Source organism: Pogona vitticeps, chromosome 3 (assembly GCF_051106095.1).
Source record: "Pogona vitticeps strain Pit_001003342236 chromosome 3, PviZW2.1, whole genome shotgun sequence".
NCBI lineage: Eukaryota > Metazoa > Chordata > Lepidosauria > Squamata > Agamidae > Pogona > Pogona vitticeps.
This window is the reverse complement of record NC_135785.1, coordinates 183,069,065-183,085,467: the sequence shown is the minus strand read 5'-3', so window position 1 is coordinate 183,085,467 and position 16,403 is coordinate 183,069,065. Positions and strand designations below refer to the sequence as shown.

At 42.7% G+C, this 16,403-nt stretch overlaps 1 protein-coding gene across 3 annotated transcripts in view; it reads right to left on the bottom strand.

Annotated features, from left to right (window-relative positions):
- PRPS2 (phosphoribosyl pyrophosphate synthetase 2) overlaps positions 1-15,894 on the bottom strand; it is a 32,856-nt gene extending 16,962 nt beyond the window's left edge. The window contains exons 1-2 of one of the 3 annotated variants that reach the window (XM_020786785.3): positions 15,611-15,894; positions 756-939 (exon numbers count right to left, since the gene is read on the bottom strand). In XM_020786785.3, the coding sequence (XP_020642444.1) occupies positions 756-939; positions 15,611-15,732 (306 nt within the window). In that variant the 5' untranslated portion in view covers positions 15,733-15,894. Of the gene's footprint in view, positions 1-755; positions 940-4,717; positions 4,765-15,610 lie in introns of those variants that run through there. The other 2 variants (XM_020786784.3, XM_020786786.3) reach the window with 2 other exon arrangements.
- Between the last annotated feature and the right edge of the window lie 509 nt (positions 15,895-16,403).

Genomic DNA, 16,403 nt, shown 5'->3' with positions numbered 1-16,403 from the left:
AACAGCGCAGATATTCTTCTGTGTCAAGAAAGTCCTGCATGGATCATCTTTGGTTGAGCCATACAGAGCAGAGACCGGAGAGGTCAGAGAGGCAACAGTTATTTCTACACTTCAATGTTGCACAGGTGCTTGTGCACCAGATGATAAACAGGTCCTAGTTTGACAGGAACACTTAAGATCATGCTCATCTCCTCACCACATGGAAAATGCTGCAAAGTGCAAGGGCACACTTACGCAGCAGTCAGCCTGTGCTAGGCATATTGTTCCCAGGTACCACAGAATTCAGCTTACAGAAGGAGGAGTGGGGAGAGATCTATTTTCAAAGCTTGAGGCTGCAGGACTCAAGCAAAAATCACGGAAATGAAGGGTCAACATTTATTAATCATAAAAATGTTGCCTGGTAAGAACTCTTTGGAATCAAGGCCTATCAACTTGCTAATCAAGTCTCCAGTTCTGTTCTTTGTGCAATAAGGAGCAGAGACTCCAGCCCATCAACCAAGGATTCAGGCAGCTGCGTATGGTTGAACTGAAGATGTAACCTGGCACAAAAAGAACACACCATTTATGGTGAGGTGGAAGCTATACATTTTTTTTCAGGGATACTTACTTCTAAGTAGGAATTCTTAAGAATGAAGCTTTAACAGCTCTAGTATTTTCATGATAGTCCAAACTTGTTTCATTTTTGTCAAAAGGCATGGGGAGGGGACTATTCTGTGATGGTGAACAGCTTCATAAAATAACCACTCTTCACCTACCTTGTCCTTCTTATCTTGCCTAGCGTAAGGAAAACATGGAATTACTGCAGTAACTCGGGAGGATGATGCGATCTTGCAAGCATTGATCATGATGAGAAGCTCCATCAAGTTGTCATTTATTTCTCCGCAACCACTCTGGATAATGTATACATCTTCCCCTCTTACGCTTTCACCGATCTCTACGCTGAAAGAAAGATGGAGACATGACAATGAGAATCTTCAGTATATGCTTCTAAAGTAGGCCATTCTAACAGTGGGCTAAATCCAGCACTGATCTATCTTGAGTAGACACAATGAAATGAATGGTACCTGGCACTAAGAGCTAGCAGAAATCCCACTGACGTAACAACAAGGGCCAGAATTCTGTTGACATATAGGTACATGGAATGGTCATCAGGCAAACAGTCTGCACCTTTTACCAGAGTATCCGTTGCATGACCTATTTCAGAACCAGCTGTGGAATGATTACCCACCAAAGGATGCAAACTGACTGCGCTATTACCACTGCTTGCATAGATGTCTCAACAGGTGTATTAGTAATTACTGACTTCTCCCAAGTTTTCGCTAATCCAGTTGCTCTCTGCAGGAATATAGGAGAAAAGTACTTTACTCTTGAAGTGAAGAGAATATATTCCCACACAAGACAGAGCACTAGAGATCACTGTCAACTTGCAGGAACTTGGACAGAGGCTTCACAAGGATGGGCAACTTTGATGAGTCTGGGCCCAATCTGGTACCCCCAGTGTACCCAAATTCAGTGACAAACAGAACACGCCCCAAGGGAAGCATTTTGTGTGCTGCTGAAATTCAGCGATGCAAGTTTCATAGGGGCACAAAATGGCTTTGAGGAGTAAATATGGCTGACATGATTTCCACTCCTACATCAGACTAATAAAAAAAGATTTTTCTTCTCTGTACTTTTTGTCTAGAATAGTACATCTGCTGACTTTGGTCTTCTAGGGAACTTCACACATTAGCAAGTCCCCATCCTGTTCCTTCATGACAGTGTCAAAGCACTGTGTTAGAGGCAAGCAAGCATGCGCTGTTTATTCTATATGTATATATGTGTGTATGCATGGATTGTGTGCTGTCAAGTTGAGTCCAAGTTCCCTTTTCTAGAGTTATCCAGCACCCCTTGTACACCCAAGGCAGTCTATTTCTTATGTGTGCAGTTCTAAAAACAACCTGCCTCTGAAGACACCCTCTGCCCCTTTTCTTCAGTGAATCACTGTTTGGGACAGGTCTCTGAAGGGAATTAACTGTGCTGTACCTCTGGAGTAGGAGCAACCCATGAAAATGGGTGGAAGGACTGAACGCCTTCTGCAGTGCACTTGATGCAAACACCTGACAAATGGGATAAAGGAAGGCCAAGACCAGAGTCCACTCAGCCACAAAGTACTGGGTGACCCTGGACCAGTCATGCCTTTTCATTCTAGTCTAGTTTGTAGCTGTGAGGATAGAAGTTTCTTGGAGGGGAGGGTTGAGGGAATTGTGTATATTGCCCTGAGTTGCTTGGAAGGAGGGTGAGATGTGAATGTAATAATTAATAAAGAATTAATGAAATATTAACCATCTTAAAAACTAGATGCCTAAAATAGGATTAAAACCAGAGTGGTGAATTATCCAGCCTCTGGTGCACAAGCATTAACTGTATTCGCATAGCATCACTGTACAGAGTTTGGGAATTTCTGCCTGAGGACTAAAACACAAAGGCTGGAAACGTTAATGTTTGGAACGAAAAATAAAAAATCAACCTAGAATCTCCCAGCCACCATAATCTTTGCTGGCTAAAGGATTTTAGAAATTATAGTAAAAAAAAAAATAACCTTTTTAGGCTTTGCTGAAATTGGTTATGAACAAAGCATCATTACGTTACACTGCACAGGGAAGCCACTGAAACCCACAAACACCAGCGGAGCTTCAACAAAAAAGAAGAAAGTTTAAAACTCAACAAAGCTTGGCTCCCAGCATTGAAAAATACAGCCTGCAAAAGGTCAACGAACTCTACCCAGCCACAAGGACCGGTGATCACTACACACAAAAGACCAGCTAACAACACCCAGCAATCACAGTGACAAATCATCTCTCCTCCTTATCACAATAATACACCCACAACAAAAAATACACTAATCACCCATGTCCTGAAAAGGACAAAAGCTGATCCCACAGCTATAAATACTCAACTCCCAAACTGCACCAGAGCACTGAGTGCTACTCTTGTTCTCTGAAGATGCTGGCCACAGAGACTGGTGAAACGTTAGGAAGAACAACCTTCAGAACACGGCCAAAGAGCCCAAAAAACCCCTCAACAACCATCATTCTTTTATTTAAGAAAAAATACAGACCACTGTCCCAAAAATCACCCACCTCAACAACCACTTAATGCCTGTATACTAAGTCTTTAATTAACCAGTATAACTTGCTTACTTTGCCTAAACTCATTGTTCTTGACCTTCATTGTACTTTGAGAATTCTGCCTATCATGGGAACATGTTGTCTATTATATACATTGGCCCAAGAGCCTACAAATGTATTCAGGCTACCCACATAGAGATTGGATCAAACTGCAAAAACTGCAGATAAAAACATGAGTAGAATATGTACCTTTCACATATTCACAAACAACTGTGGTGCCTTACAGAATTACAGGATTCCATTCTGCTACTCTTCTAGTCACAGAGGAAAAATTATATCCAGAGGGTTGAATCCAGATTTGTAGAAGACCAACAGACATCAATGGGAAATTCTTTTAGTACCCAATGGTGTCATTTTACCAACATAAAAAGCATTACTCCTAAGAGATCTGTGATTCGGAATAGGAATTAAGGAGTAATCATATGCAATAGCCAGCTGCACAACTAGCAGAGTGCCCAGGGACCACAAGACCAACCATGCTATCAATTGTGCAACAGAAGAAAATAACAGAACTCCACTAGTACACTGTTTCTCCATAGTGATGGAATAATGGGTTTAGTTTTCATTGCAGTTGCAGGCTGAATGCTGTGCCAGCAAGATAAAGTTTCTTTGTCACATTGAGCTAGATCTAAGTATGAGTCTTAACTAGAGCAGATCTAATGAATCAATGGGCATAAATAATGTTGAGTTAACCAGATCCATTCATTCCATGAGACAACTACCTGGAACTAACAATTAGATTTAGTGCATTTTGTTTAGAGGTACAAATGTAATATATGAAGTTGCCCTGGCAAAAAGTAGAAGAGATAATTTAGTCAGAGTTAATTGGACAAATCACACTGATTTCATGGAAAGAGTCTTAAATATACACTTTGTGATCTGAAGTAAACTATACCTTGACCAACACAAGAGTTTGCATCAGATTGTTACAGAAATTCATTTTATTCCAGTTGCATCAAGAACAAAATTACTAATTAACGATTCAGGTCCACTCCTATCCCCCAAGTTCAAACAAACTTCTTGCTGTAACAATCCAGATAGCAGCGCAATCGAACCTGATTGTCTTCCAATAGAACATCTCTGTTTGTTTTATGCAATTTAGTAGGACTTTCAGTTCATGTTACGTTCTCAGTTGTCAAAACCAAAGTGCCATAACCAGAAGATAGCAAAAGTACTGACGCATGACATGTTGCTGCTGAAGATGCAGCTTCAAAGTTTATTTTGCTTAAATAGAATCACTTACTGAAACTATGACAAAGATATTACGGTTCCATGCTTAATAACCAATCAGGCGTTGTTGTCTCCTGAAATATCTGGAAGACAGATGCAGTTTCTCATCCTCTCCCAGTATTCAGCTGATACCACTTATAGTCAGCACCAAACAAGCGTAGCTGGACAACCTAGCTGGACATCTTCATGAAAGAAGATGCAGGTGGTTTCCAACCTTTCTTGTTGCGCAAAAGCTGAACATTACATCTAGAAACCATTTCCCCCCATATGCCCGCCTAGTCCCACATTCTCCTGCCTCTCAGTTTCTTGCCACATACTCTGTCCATTCTTGAATTACAGCAGCATTCATTATGAGCAGTTACCAAGTCCCATTTTGCTCTCATAGTTATTCATTTTCATGACATGTAGCAAAGGTTCCCTCTAAGCCATGTGTGCGACTCTGCCTCCCTCCACACAACTTTCTTCCTCCTCTGCGCAACGATTGAGTTCAACCCCTTTGGTTCGAGTCGGGACGGAACTGGCGCCTGCAGGGGGCGGCGGCAGCAGAGTTGTGCATGCACGCAGGAGCAAAGTCTCACATGAGGCATAGCCCTGCCCAGAGGAGCTGAAAATTAGAGGGTACATTGCATGCAGAGGTAGCCAAGATGTACCTTATGTACCTTATGAAGTATTTGATCTGTGTCCAATTAGCAATTCAGAGGTGGGTAGAAGGTGGTTTAGGAGGCACTGGTGGATGCTTGAGCAATCAAAAGTACATCATATAAATATTCTTGCAGTAGACACCCAACGGTAATAACAAAACGCCTGCTGAAATAAGTGATGTATATTTTCCAGAAAGTTTCAAATTTGAAAAATTCCCAAAGCAAGACATACTGTAGGACTTAATATACCAAACTGTTTATTGAATAATTGCTTTGCATTTTTCAACAGTTCACAAGAGGGTAGACAGAAATATAGCAGCTAGAGTATCAGACTAGCACCAGGGAGATCTGGGTTCAAATCCCTACTTGCAGAACACTGTGAGGTTCATTTGGTACAGTTGTGTGAAAAAGAAAGTACACCCTCTTTGAATTCTATGGTTTTACATACCCTGTTTCCCCAAAAATAAGACAGGGTCTTATATTATTTTTTGCTCCAAAAATGCATTAGGGCTTATTTTCAGGGGATACTTTATTTTTTTCATGCACAATCTATGTTTATTCAAATGCAGGTCGCATCATCTTCTTCTAGTTGCTGCACAATGGTGGAGGATGGGGTTTCACCTAACTAGGGCTTATTTTTGGGTGGGGCTTATATTTCAAGCATCCTGAAAAATCATACTAGGGCTTATTTCAGGTTAGGTCTTATTTTCAGGGAAACGGGGTATCAGGACATAATAAAAGTCATCTGGTTCTTAGCAGGTCTGGAAATTGGGTAAGTAAAACCTCAGATGAACAACAACACATGACATATTATACCATGTACAACTAATTTAGATTCTGATGAGTCTTGTTTCAGAATGTTAAAATGTTTTGCTGGCTAGGATAATTTTGAAACTGCCACACTCACTTAATACTGTATTGGAACTCATTCACTCCTGCTAATAAATTTTATGAAACAATAGTTTTTTGTTTTTTGTTTACAAAGGAATATTTTCCTTGGGGGAAAAATTGAACAATTTCCAAACTGCTGGGATGGGACAGTGGGCTGATGTGCAAAATAGATTATGACTTGTGTACAATTCTATTACTCTAAACACATTTCTGGATTTTCCAACAGCTTCTGGTTGGTGGAACAAGAATATCTTATATCTTAAGGATTAAGTTATAAAGATAAAAATAAAAGTAAAAATAAAATGGATCTCAAATGCTTGAAGTCTGCTCCTTTCCTCTGCTGGCCTACTCTATGGTCAATGCAATATCTGTTTCTAGGGTTTCAGGAACTGAAAGTTAGGTTTCTGAAAGCAAACAGAGGGAAAAGATATGAACACAAGATCTTTCTTGCCCAATCATTAAAAGGGGAAGAAAAATTGAAAGGAGAAAGCAGAATGTTTTCTTCTGTGTACATGAGACAACCTGTTTTTATATTTCACACAGTGAAAGAATTTAAGGATGGAACAATCAAAAGGGCTGCTAGTTGTCCTTAGGAAGCAGGAGGAGGCTGGAAAGATGCTCTTTCAAATGGCAACTCTCAGCGTTCCCTTTCCTGTAGTCCAAAAAAAAAAAAGTCAACTTTTCCCAAAGTCTGAAAAGGCTGTGAACACAGCAAACTGTTATTCATAGATGGCCTTGAAAATGTTTCCTTTCTATGTTAGACTAATTGAGTTACTGAGAGACGTTTCCCAGCCCTGCTCTTTATCACCAAGAAATGACTTTAAATGATCAATTCAACACAACAGAGACTCAGGCTCTATGGAAACCATCTCAGTTTGTCTTTCCTACAGCTAATAATAACCGTGTGCCGTCAAGCCAATTCTGACTTGTGACAATCTTTGTCAGAGGTTTTCAGGTAAAGAATACTCAGAAGTGGTTCATCATTCCCTTCCTCTGTGGGTGTCCTGGGACGGTGCAGCTTGCCCAAGGCCACACAGGCTGGCTCTACTTGCAGGAGGCCCAGTGGGGAATCAAACTCCCAAACGTCTGCTCCATAGCCAGATACTTAAACTACTGAGCTATCCATCCGCTTATGTTTTTCTTACTACACATGGTTGATTTCTTTGACTCCCCGAACCTGGCAATATTAAGTGGAAACTGTGTCTGAAACACATACTGTACACACTTCACATTAATCTACTTTTGTTACAGAATACTTAAGTGGAAGAGAAGAAAAAGAAATGAAAAACATTACCGGGAAGTGGACAAAATAACCACAGATAAAGGTGATGAGAGAAATACTAAAATTATTACTACAGTAACTGAAGTTGTAATTTCAGGAAAAGTATACATAATTCACTGCATCTATCGTTGTGAGTGAATGCTCATAAACCATCTGCCCAAAATGCAACTGATACTTAAAAACATCACCTTAATTTATATTTCACTTAAGAGAGAAGCAAACAACACACCCAGTAGAATATTTTGAGTTAAACTAGCTGCACTCAGGGATGGTAACATTCAAGTACCAATTAAACAACAGTTATGCTATAAAAAAATACACAGAAGAGTATATGACATGCACTTAATTAAGCCAGCTTAACATATTGAGATTAACAGAATGCCAACCAAAGCCTTCATCAGGCAGTAGAAGCTGAAGATAGAGAAGTCCAAATGAACCAACTGTGTGTGGGACAGCCTGTTGCGGCTACAAAAGAGACTCTCTCTTGTTACCAAAAAACAAACAAACAAACAAACAAAAACCAAAGGTGACTTAATGTCATTAAAAACACAACATTAAAAGCAAAAATCCCCAGTAAATTATTCCAATATTAAAGAATAACATATTGAATGTGTTAGGCAAAAGCATTACTAACAGAGTGAAAAGCCACAAAATATAAAATATCTCATTTATTGTCTCCTAGACAGTCACTAAGGAAAAGCCTGCCTGATTCAGGAGAAAGGTCTTGGCTTGCTTGCGAAAGGGCAGCAAAGATGGGAACAGTGACAGAGAAGGTCCTCTTCCATTTGCCCACCAAGGACACCAGTGAGGGTGGTGGGACTGAGAGAAAGGCCTCCCCTGACTATCTTAACACCTGGGACAGGCTCATAAAAGAGAGACCTTTATTTTGAAATAGCTTCAACCAAAAAGTTTAGGGCTTTATAGATTAGAACCAGCACTTTTGAATTCTGTCTGCAAACAGACTGGCAGCCAGTGGAGCTGCTATAACACAAGGATTATGTGATCCCTGTGTCCATCCCCAGTTAGCAATCCGGCTGCAGTGTTTTGGACCCACTGAAGTTTCCAAGCACTGTCCAAAGACAGCCCCATGTGGAGCATGTTACAGTAATCCAACTGGGATATATAAGGGATATGTCACTACGGCCAAGTGAACCCTTTCCAGGGACAGGTGTAGCTGGCACACTCATCTAAAGGCACTCCTGGCTACCACTGAAACCTGGGCATCCAGGCTGAAGACAAATTCAGGATCACCCCCAAGCTGCACACCCATGTAACCCTATCCAGTGCGGGCTGAATCCCTATTCTTTGATCTGCCTTGTCTGCATTAAGTCTCAATCAATTTGAAGATTCTGAAACTTTAACAGCAGCCACAAGTAGAGCGCATTGCTATCCTCCAGTCTCAACATGATCGAGGGATGCGTTATGTTGCCAGGCTCTATGGAGGAAGCAAGGAGCCAGCAGGAACCTAAGCCCACTTCAATCTAAAGTTTAAAGATAAAGTCAAAATTACCTGCCATGTATTGTATTGGGGGGAGGGGAGAATTATATGTCATTTTTACATTAATTTTTTTACTGCTTTTTGCTTCTCTTCCCAAACAATGAGGGGCCTCATAATCAGGTACCTGACAAGACAGGATACAAGTTCAGATATCTCAAAAGTAGGAAGTAGCCATTTACTGATTGACGTATTATTGGTCTTTCACATCCTAGCCTTCAACAGCATCCCCAGGTTAGCTAATACCATCAAATATGCAGATTAAAATACAAGATACAGTGGTGCCTCACATAGTGACGTTAATCGGTGCAGCAAAAATCGCTGCAAAGCGATTTCGTCGCTATGCGATTTTAAAAAGCCCATAGGGATGCATTGAAACCCCTTCAATACGTTCCTATGGGCTTAAAACTGACCTTTAAGCAAAGATCCTCCATACAGCGGCCATTTTCGCTGCCCGGTAAGTGAAAAATCCGTCCCTAAACACAGCAGGCGGCCATTTTTTAAACCCGGCGGCCATTTTGGAACCACCGATCAGCTGGGGGGGAAATCATTGCTTTGCGATAATCGGTAAGCGAAACAGGGTACCGATCATCACAAAGTGATTTTTCCCCATTTAAAACATCGCAATGCGATTGCAAAAGCGATCACAAAATGTTCGTCGGTATACGATTTCATCATTAAACGGGGCGCCTGTTAAGCGAGGCACCACTGTACATAGAATGCCAAATATTTTAAAAATCCACAAAAATGTGGTAGTGGTGGAAAAGAACATAGGTGATTAAATAATTTTTTTCACCACAAAAGAGAAAGAATGTTTCACTTTCTCACTTAATTTTATAGGGGTTTTTTAATGTTACAGAAATGCTCACTTAACAAGTCCCACTGATTCAATAGGGGTTCTTTAAACAGTACTAAATATTGGAGTCAGTCCATTCAGATTTTCCAATCAAACTATTCTCTTTACAGTATTCCCATTTAGGTCCACTTATGAATACAGTGCCATTCAACTCATGCGTGCTGTATTAGCATGGTTCTACATAAAAGCATACATGCAATTATGTGCAATTTTGGATGTGATTAATGTATAAGGACTAGACAGGCCAGCAGTCTGAGCCTCTGGAAACTGTCCCCCGAACCTGGGCCAACAGAGCAAGGTTTGTTGACCCTCCGGGCAAGATTTATCAAGTGTACACAGGCCATTGCTTCAGGGCTTGTGTGGAAGGGGCCCTAAATTTTCCTTGGAGAGGATTACCAACATTTTAATACTGAGCCAATTGGTTAATTGTTCACTTCTATTAATGCGTAATGCTGAACACGCACTTGCAAACTCCAACAACAATGTCGCAATAAGAGTTGAACAAATGGAGCCCCACAGTGCAATTAAAACAGATGAATAAATTCCTGTTTGGCTCATCGAAACAAAAAGGTATAATTTCTTTTGAACTACACAAACATAATTTCCCACCCAAAACTTATGCCTGCAATTCTAAACACCCATTACAAAAAAACTTACTATTCAGCGATCATGCACATTCCATTTTAAACACAATAGTTGCAGTGTATGTATCCAACTGAATGGATTGGACTCAAATGATTAAAGAGATTATGCCCTTCACTAACACAATTGTTTACTCTTTCTGATACACTTCATTTTAAATTCTCATTAGAGGGGATCAGACACTAAATGACCAGACTGAACTAAAAAGAACATATATAGGAATCTGCGGTGAAAGTCGAACGAACACTAAAAGCATGAGATTAAAATAGAAAGAATAAAAAATACTGAAAACAGACTGAAGGAAATCCGAAAAGATAGGTCTTTAGCAGAACTGCTGGACAGCTCAGTGGCTCAGGTCTGGCTGAAAGATTTGATTTCCCAGAATGCCTCCTTGACAGCGACTGGACTCAATGATCCATAGCATCCTTTCCAGCTCTGCAGTTCTAACCACAACAACTAGTACTACTACAAGTGCTGAAATATGTTGGTGCCAGAAAGAAATATGAATTGGCAAGCAATGATGGAGAACAGAATGGCACAGCCAAGGAACCAGAGATTATGGACTGCATCCAGCAACATCCTTCTGCCACTGGTGGACGGATCCCCTTACAGCTCCAGAGCTGCTCTGTGGGGCTTGGGAGTCTCACCACAGCAGACTGGAGAAAATGTGAGCATGAAAGACTGCAGGGGACAAAAGGAGCTCTCATTATGCAAACTAAAGTTTCCTGCCATAACTCTGGATTTAGTTGAACTGAAATAACTGACTACAGGTACTTACGAGAAAAAAGCTTTTGCTACCCAGTTATGGATAGAAGAAAGGTGAAATGCAATTGTTCGCACAAAGCTTTGTTTGCTATTCAGTGTTCTTTGACCACAATGCTTCCAGAACACTAAGTCAGTGGGTGTTTGTTTGGTTTTTTGGCCATCTCCTCCAGGTATTTTGGGCTTTGTTCATGGTGACTATCGAAAACTTCTGGAAGGCGAATGCTTGAGAACCTCTCTACTAGACCACAAGTATCTTGGTCACACTTGCTGTCACTTCAGTTCAGGTTAACCAGGCAAGTAAGTGGCTCTTACTCATTTACACAGCATTTGCAACAACATGGCCACACTAAATACTTTGGAAGGCAAAAAAAAGGCAAGTGGTACAAGCAATCAGAAAAAAAAGAAAAGAAGATAATAAATAAATTATAAATTAAACTGAGTTCTGGAGAAGCAAGAGACAGTCACATGAGTACAACTAAGTGGCAGTGCAAAAAAACGCTCTTACAAAATCAGAAGAGCAAACCCATCAAGTCACATACACATTAAGTCAATCCCTGCGACTCTGTATAATCATTTTCTACAACAAACTATAATATTATTTGGAACCTCTCTCACTGGTGATTTTTATGTTTCAGGAAACACAAGCAATAAGCTTCTTTCGTTTGCACATGTGAAGCAGAGACGATTAATACGCACACAGTGTATGTTCTGAGCCCCAGGCTAAGTCACATGCTGGGAAATTAAAAGAGGCAGGCACGAGTAACAGTGCTGTGGCCCTCCAAGTCAATTTAGGACAGCTAAGACTGAGATGCTGAAGATCAACAAGTCTTATTTTCAAGCACATGGGGCTTAGACTTAGCATCCATATTATAAATCCAACAAATTATTATTTTTAATTAACAGTCCATAGTTTTTCACTTTTATATCTGTCGTCTTAGTCTTAGAAATTGTGAGGTATTTCCACGGGAAACTAGCCTGCAAGAAAATCAACCGTTAAACTTTATTAGAAATTGTGAAGTTTCCTTCACTGCTCCTTTCTAGTCCTATGTGACTAGTGGATGCCTATGTATTTTTGTACCTCTGCATATAAAGCTCTGTTTAATGGTGGGATGGATATTTCATGGCCCGCCAAATGTCGTTAAAGTGCAACTCTCTTATCAGTGCAAGCCAATGGTGAAAGATGAGAGATGTTGTGATCCGACAGCACATGGAAGGCGACACATGGCCTTCCCGTGCTATCATAAGACTAGCATACTGACCTAAGTCTAGTGAAAAAGTCTACTACAATTTTAAGTAGAGATATGGCATTTCAAGACATACACTTTCCCCCACAACCTGCTACCTGATCCTTTCAACTGGAGTCGCCATAGACAGAACCTGGGACAGTTTGCAAAATTCTTACAAAGCAAGGCACATAAACTTCCAGTGCCCAGGGAAGCAGGAATAGTGATACCTTGTTACAGGGAAGATAACCAGGAAGTGACATAATTTGCTGCTCCTGTCTCAGAGGAGGTGTTCTCAGTTTCGCTTGTGTAAAAAAACAGACAAAGGGAGTTGATAAGGTTTGCCTTCATCATCTTAGTGTCCAACCCAAGTACGACCCCCACCTAGACTTGCCGCAAAGGATCAACTGGCAGGCCAGTGTGGGCCACTTCGAGGTCTCCAAATGTTTTGGACTTTAACCTCTACAATCCTTTACCAGTGGTTAAGACAACAGGGAAGAGTTAAGAAATTCCAAACAGCATGTCCCCGTCCACCTCAAAAATGCGATTAAAAGCATTCCTATATTAGAATTTAGAAGCTGGAAAATATTTGTCCAGGAGACATTATTTTTACAACAGAACTTTTCAGTCTTTACACTACAAAATAGCACAAGCACATATACAAGTGAGCTGTACTGCCTGTTGGTTGCAGGTATCATGGACCGTGCGCCTATTGACACTTTCCCAGCCACAACCCTATCATAATCCCATTTGAAATGGCAGACCTATCTGATGGAAGTGTGGTTCCCAAGCTTAGATCCCCAGCTGTCCTTGGATTCCTGCTTTCAGAAATCCTGGCCAGCACAGCTAGTGGTGAAGGCTTCTGGGAATTTTAGTGTAAGAACATCTGGGGACCTAAGGCTGGAAACCACTGTGAAGGAAACATTAACTTTCCCCAGGCACTGAATGCTACACTGTGAGTAAAACAGATGTTTCACTGACAGACTTTTTAGACAAAGATGCTTGGATACTCTATAACAAAAGGCTATTAGGAATGATCACAGAGGTAAGAATCCATTTTCAACTCCAGCAGAAATAGTTGGAGCTCATGCCTTATGAGAAGCAACAAATAAGCAGACTATACTCTTCAGGGAATAGGGAAACAAAAGGGCAGGAGAGAAGGAAACAAGGGATCAAACATTCCTACCCCCTGAAAATCCACTGAGAGCCACACCAGGCCCCAAAATAAAGGAAAAACATAATCTAAACTCCATGTTAATGGAAATCTACACTGCATTTCATTTTTGTTGGTTTTAGGGTTTTTGCAGGGAGCTCTACAACCCTATTTTATTGCAAAACCAGTCCTGGACCCTTTCAGGAGCAGGAAATGACTTTAATTTTTTATTTTTTAAAGAACATACAATTGTACAGAGCGGGTGAATAGGGAAGTCCACCTATCATTCCTAAATTGTTGATGCTTACTTACAAAGCCCTAAACGGTTTAGGACCTCGATACTTGGTGGAGCGCCTTCTCCCACCAAGATCTACCCGTGTCACTTGTGCGAGCCAGGAGGTGAGGCTGAGGAGCCTAAAGCCGAGAGAGGCCCGGAAGGAAAAGACCAGAAATCAGGCCTTCTCGGCGGTGGCTCCTCGCCTCTGGAACAACTTACCTCCTGAGATTCACGCGGCTCCCTCACTGGGCATTTTTAAGAAACAACTAAAAACACTGATGTATAGGCAGGCCTTCCCAACAGAAAATCCCTGATGATTTTTCTTTCTCTATATCTCTCCTCGACTTCTATCTCTGTTTAGGTGTAACGTTTTTAAAATTATATTGTTGCTGCTTCTTATTGTAAGCCGCCTAGAGTGGTCTAATATGACCAGATAGGCGGGATAGAAATAAAATAAATAAATAAATAAATAAAATAAATAAATTTTACTTTAGCCAGTTTTACTCTGAAGGCACAGTATTTTGGGGATTCCTCTTCAAGGACCGAAGGGGGGAAAAAAGGACTCATGTGTATTTATAAAACAACAAACTCGATGCCGCATGCCGCTTTGCACAAGCACTGCCCAGGATGAGGCATTCAGGATCATTTCCACTGTCGTAGACAAGAAGACCCGGCTGCTGAGATGGGGCCTCAAGATTCTTTGGGTTGATGCCATGCAATCGATTGTGTCTTTCCAAAGGGTGGCCTTCCCAACCCATGGTCAAGGGTTCCAGCCTGCAGGGAATGGATTATTACGGGCAAGGCAATGATGATGGGGCAGCAGGCACTCCTAATCAGGCTGGCAACTTGAATAATCAAAATTGGTGCAGGGACATATACAAGCAGGACATGAGGCTCATGGACCTTCTCAGCTCTCAGCTGGCTAGGTGCCTCCGGGAGTTGTAGTTTAAAAAAAAAAATCCAAGTTCTGGTTGTATTTAATTGGTGACGTTCTGAATGGAACACTGTGTATGGCATGAGAAGATCAGCACAGCTATATACAGAGAACTCCATTGAGAGAAAACAAATTGGCCACAGCAGCAATGAATGATTAAATATGGATAAGTGCTGGCTTTTTCCCCCCCAATACTGATTTTGGGTTTTCATTTTTGCATGATTGAATTCTTGAATTTGTGCTACTTATCTAAAGCCACCCTGCATTAGAAACCATAAATATCACCATTTCAACAAGTATCCATGAAATAACTCTTTCAACTTTTCTTTAAAAATATGTACATAAATGTGTGGGATGAGTTGTGATGATCTGCATCGATAGCGGCAAACGGGTAAAACGACAACATGTTGGCACATCATCCAGCTGAGGGCACCTCACGGACATCCTGTTCAGGCAACGGGGCTCTGCTGGGTCTGTCACTGGTGGCGAGCCCAGCGCGCCCCGCTTTGCAAGATACGACACCCGCCGGCCATCGAAACAGCCGCAGACCGCCTTAACGCGTGCAAATTTTGGCGTTGGTGGGAAACGTTAACTTTCTTTTGTAACGGGGTGTAAAGGAACCCTTGAGCGCACAGTTACGGTTCTCTTCCTGCAGATCCGTTGCACGTGGCTTATGCTTCAGTCCCCTTGCCTTTGGATTGTCCCACCAGCCATCTGAAACACTGCATTTGGACCCGGGCAACTTTCCTCGCTTTACACGCCCCCCCTCTTCCCCCGCCCGCTTATGAACGGGCACTACCGTCGGCCTTCCTTAAGGAAGGACCGGAAACGGCACCGATCCTGCCCAATGTTGATCAGCCGGGAAGGGAAATTCTGGTCAACCGACTTTTCCACCGCCGTATTCAGTATGTATATGTGTGTGTGTGTTGTTTTTGGAAACACAGAGGATGCTTTGCAATGAAGGCAGACGGCGTCCGACGGCCCGCCGATCGACCGGACGGACGGCTGGCTGGCCGGCCTGCCTGATCTGGCCCGCGGCCCGGGGGCTCACCTGGTCTCCTGGTTGCTGAACTTCTTCGTCACCACCTTCCCCAGATCCAGCCCCAGCCGGTCGGCCACGCGCTGGGACAGATCCTGGTGCGAGCTGCCGCTGAAGAGCACGATGTTGGGCATGGCGAGGCAGGCGCGCGCGCGCGAGCAGGACACCTAAGCGCAGGCGGCGGCGGCAAGACCCAACCGAGCCGGTGGCGCTGGGGAGAAAGCGCGAGGCGGGAGCCGAGGGGGAAAAGGGGAGCCGGGCGCCCGCCGCAGGCAGGTCAAAATCCGGAGGCCCCGCCCCCTCCGCCGAGGCCCCGCCTCTCCCCAAGCCTGGCGCGCCCGTAAGGCAGCCGTCGCTCTCTGCGCTCCATGAACGCGACAGGAAGGGAGGGGTGGGGACCGAGTGGGAGGGGCCAACCGAAGCTGTGACGTTCGCAAGGGCGGGGCTTGGTTGCCACGAGTCAGCGGGAGGGGGGCGGAGAGAGGCTTGTATTTAGAGAGGAAAAATAGAAGTACTGTATGACCGGGTAGACTTTCTCCGTATGAGAAATTCGTCGTTCCTTATCGCAGTTCTTTCACAGAGGACGCTGCTGTCAAGACTTTGGCCTTCGGAGAAGTCAGAAAAAAAGAGCGAGCCGAAGGAGAGGTCGGCAGATTGGCCTCCTCCTTCCTAGCTGCGTTTACCCGGCACGGGTCTACTTTTCTATCTCTAGGTTGGCCAGCAAGGCATTGTGGGAAGAAGGCAGGTGGGAGAAGCCAAGAAAGGTTCCCGGGAGAAGGCAGGCGGTGGCCGCCGCCGTCATGGG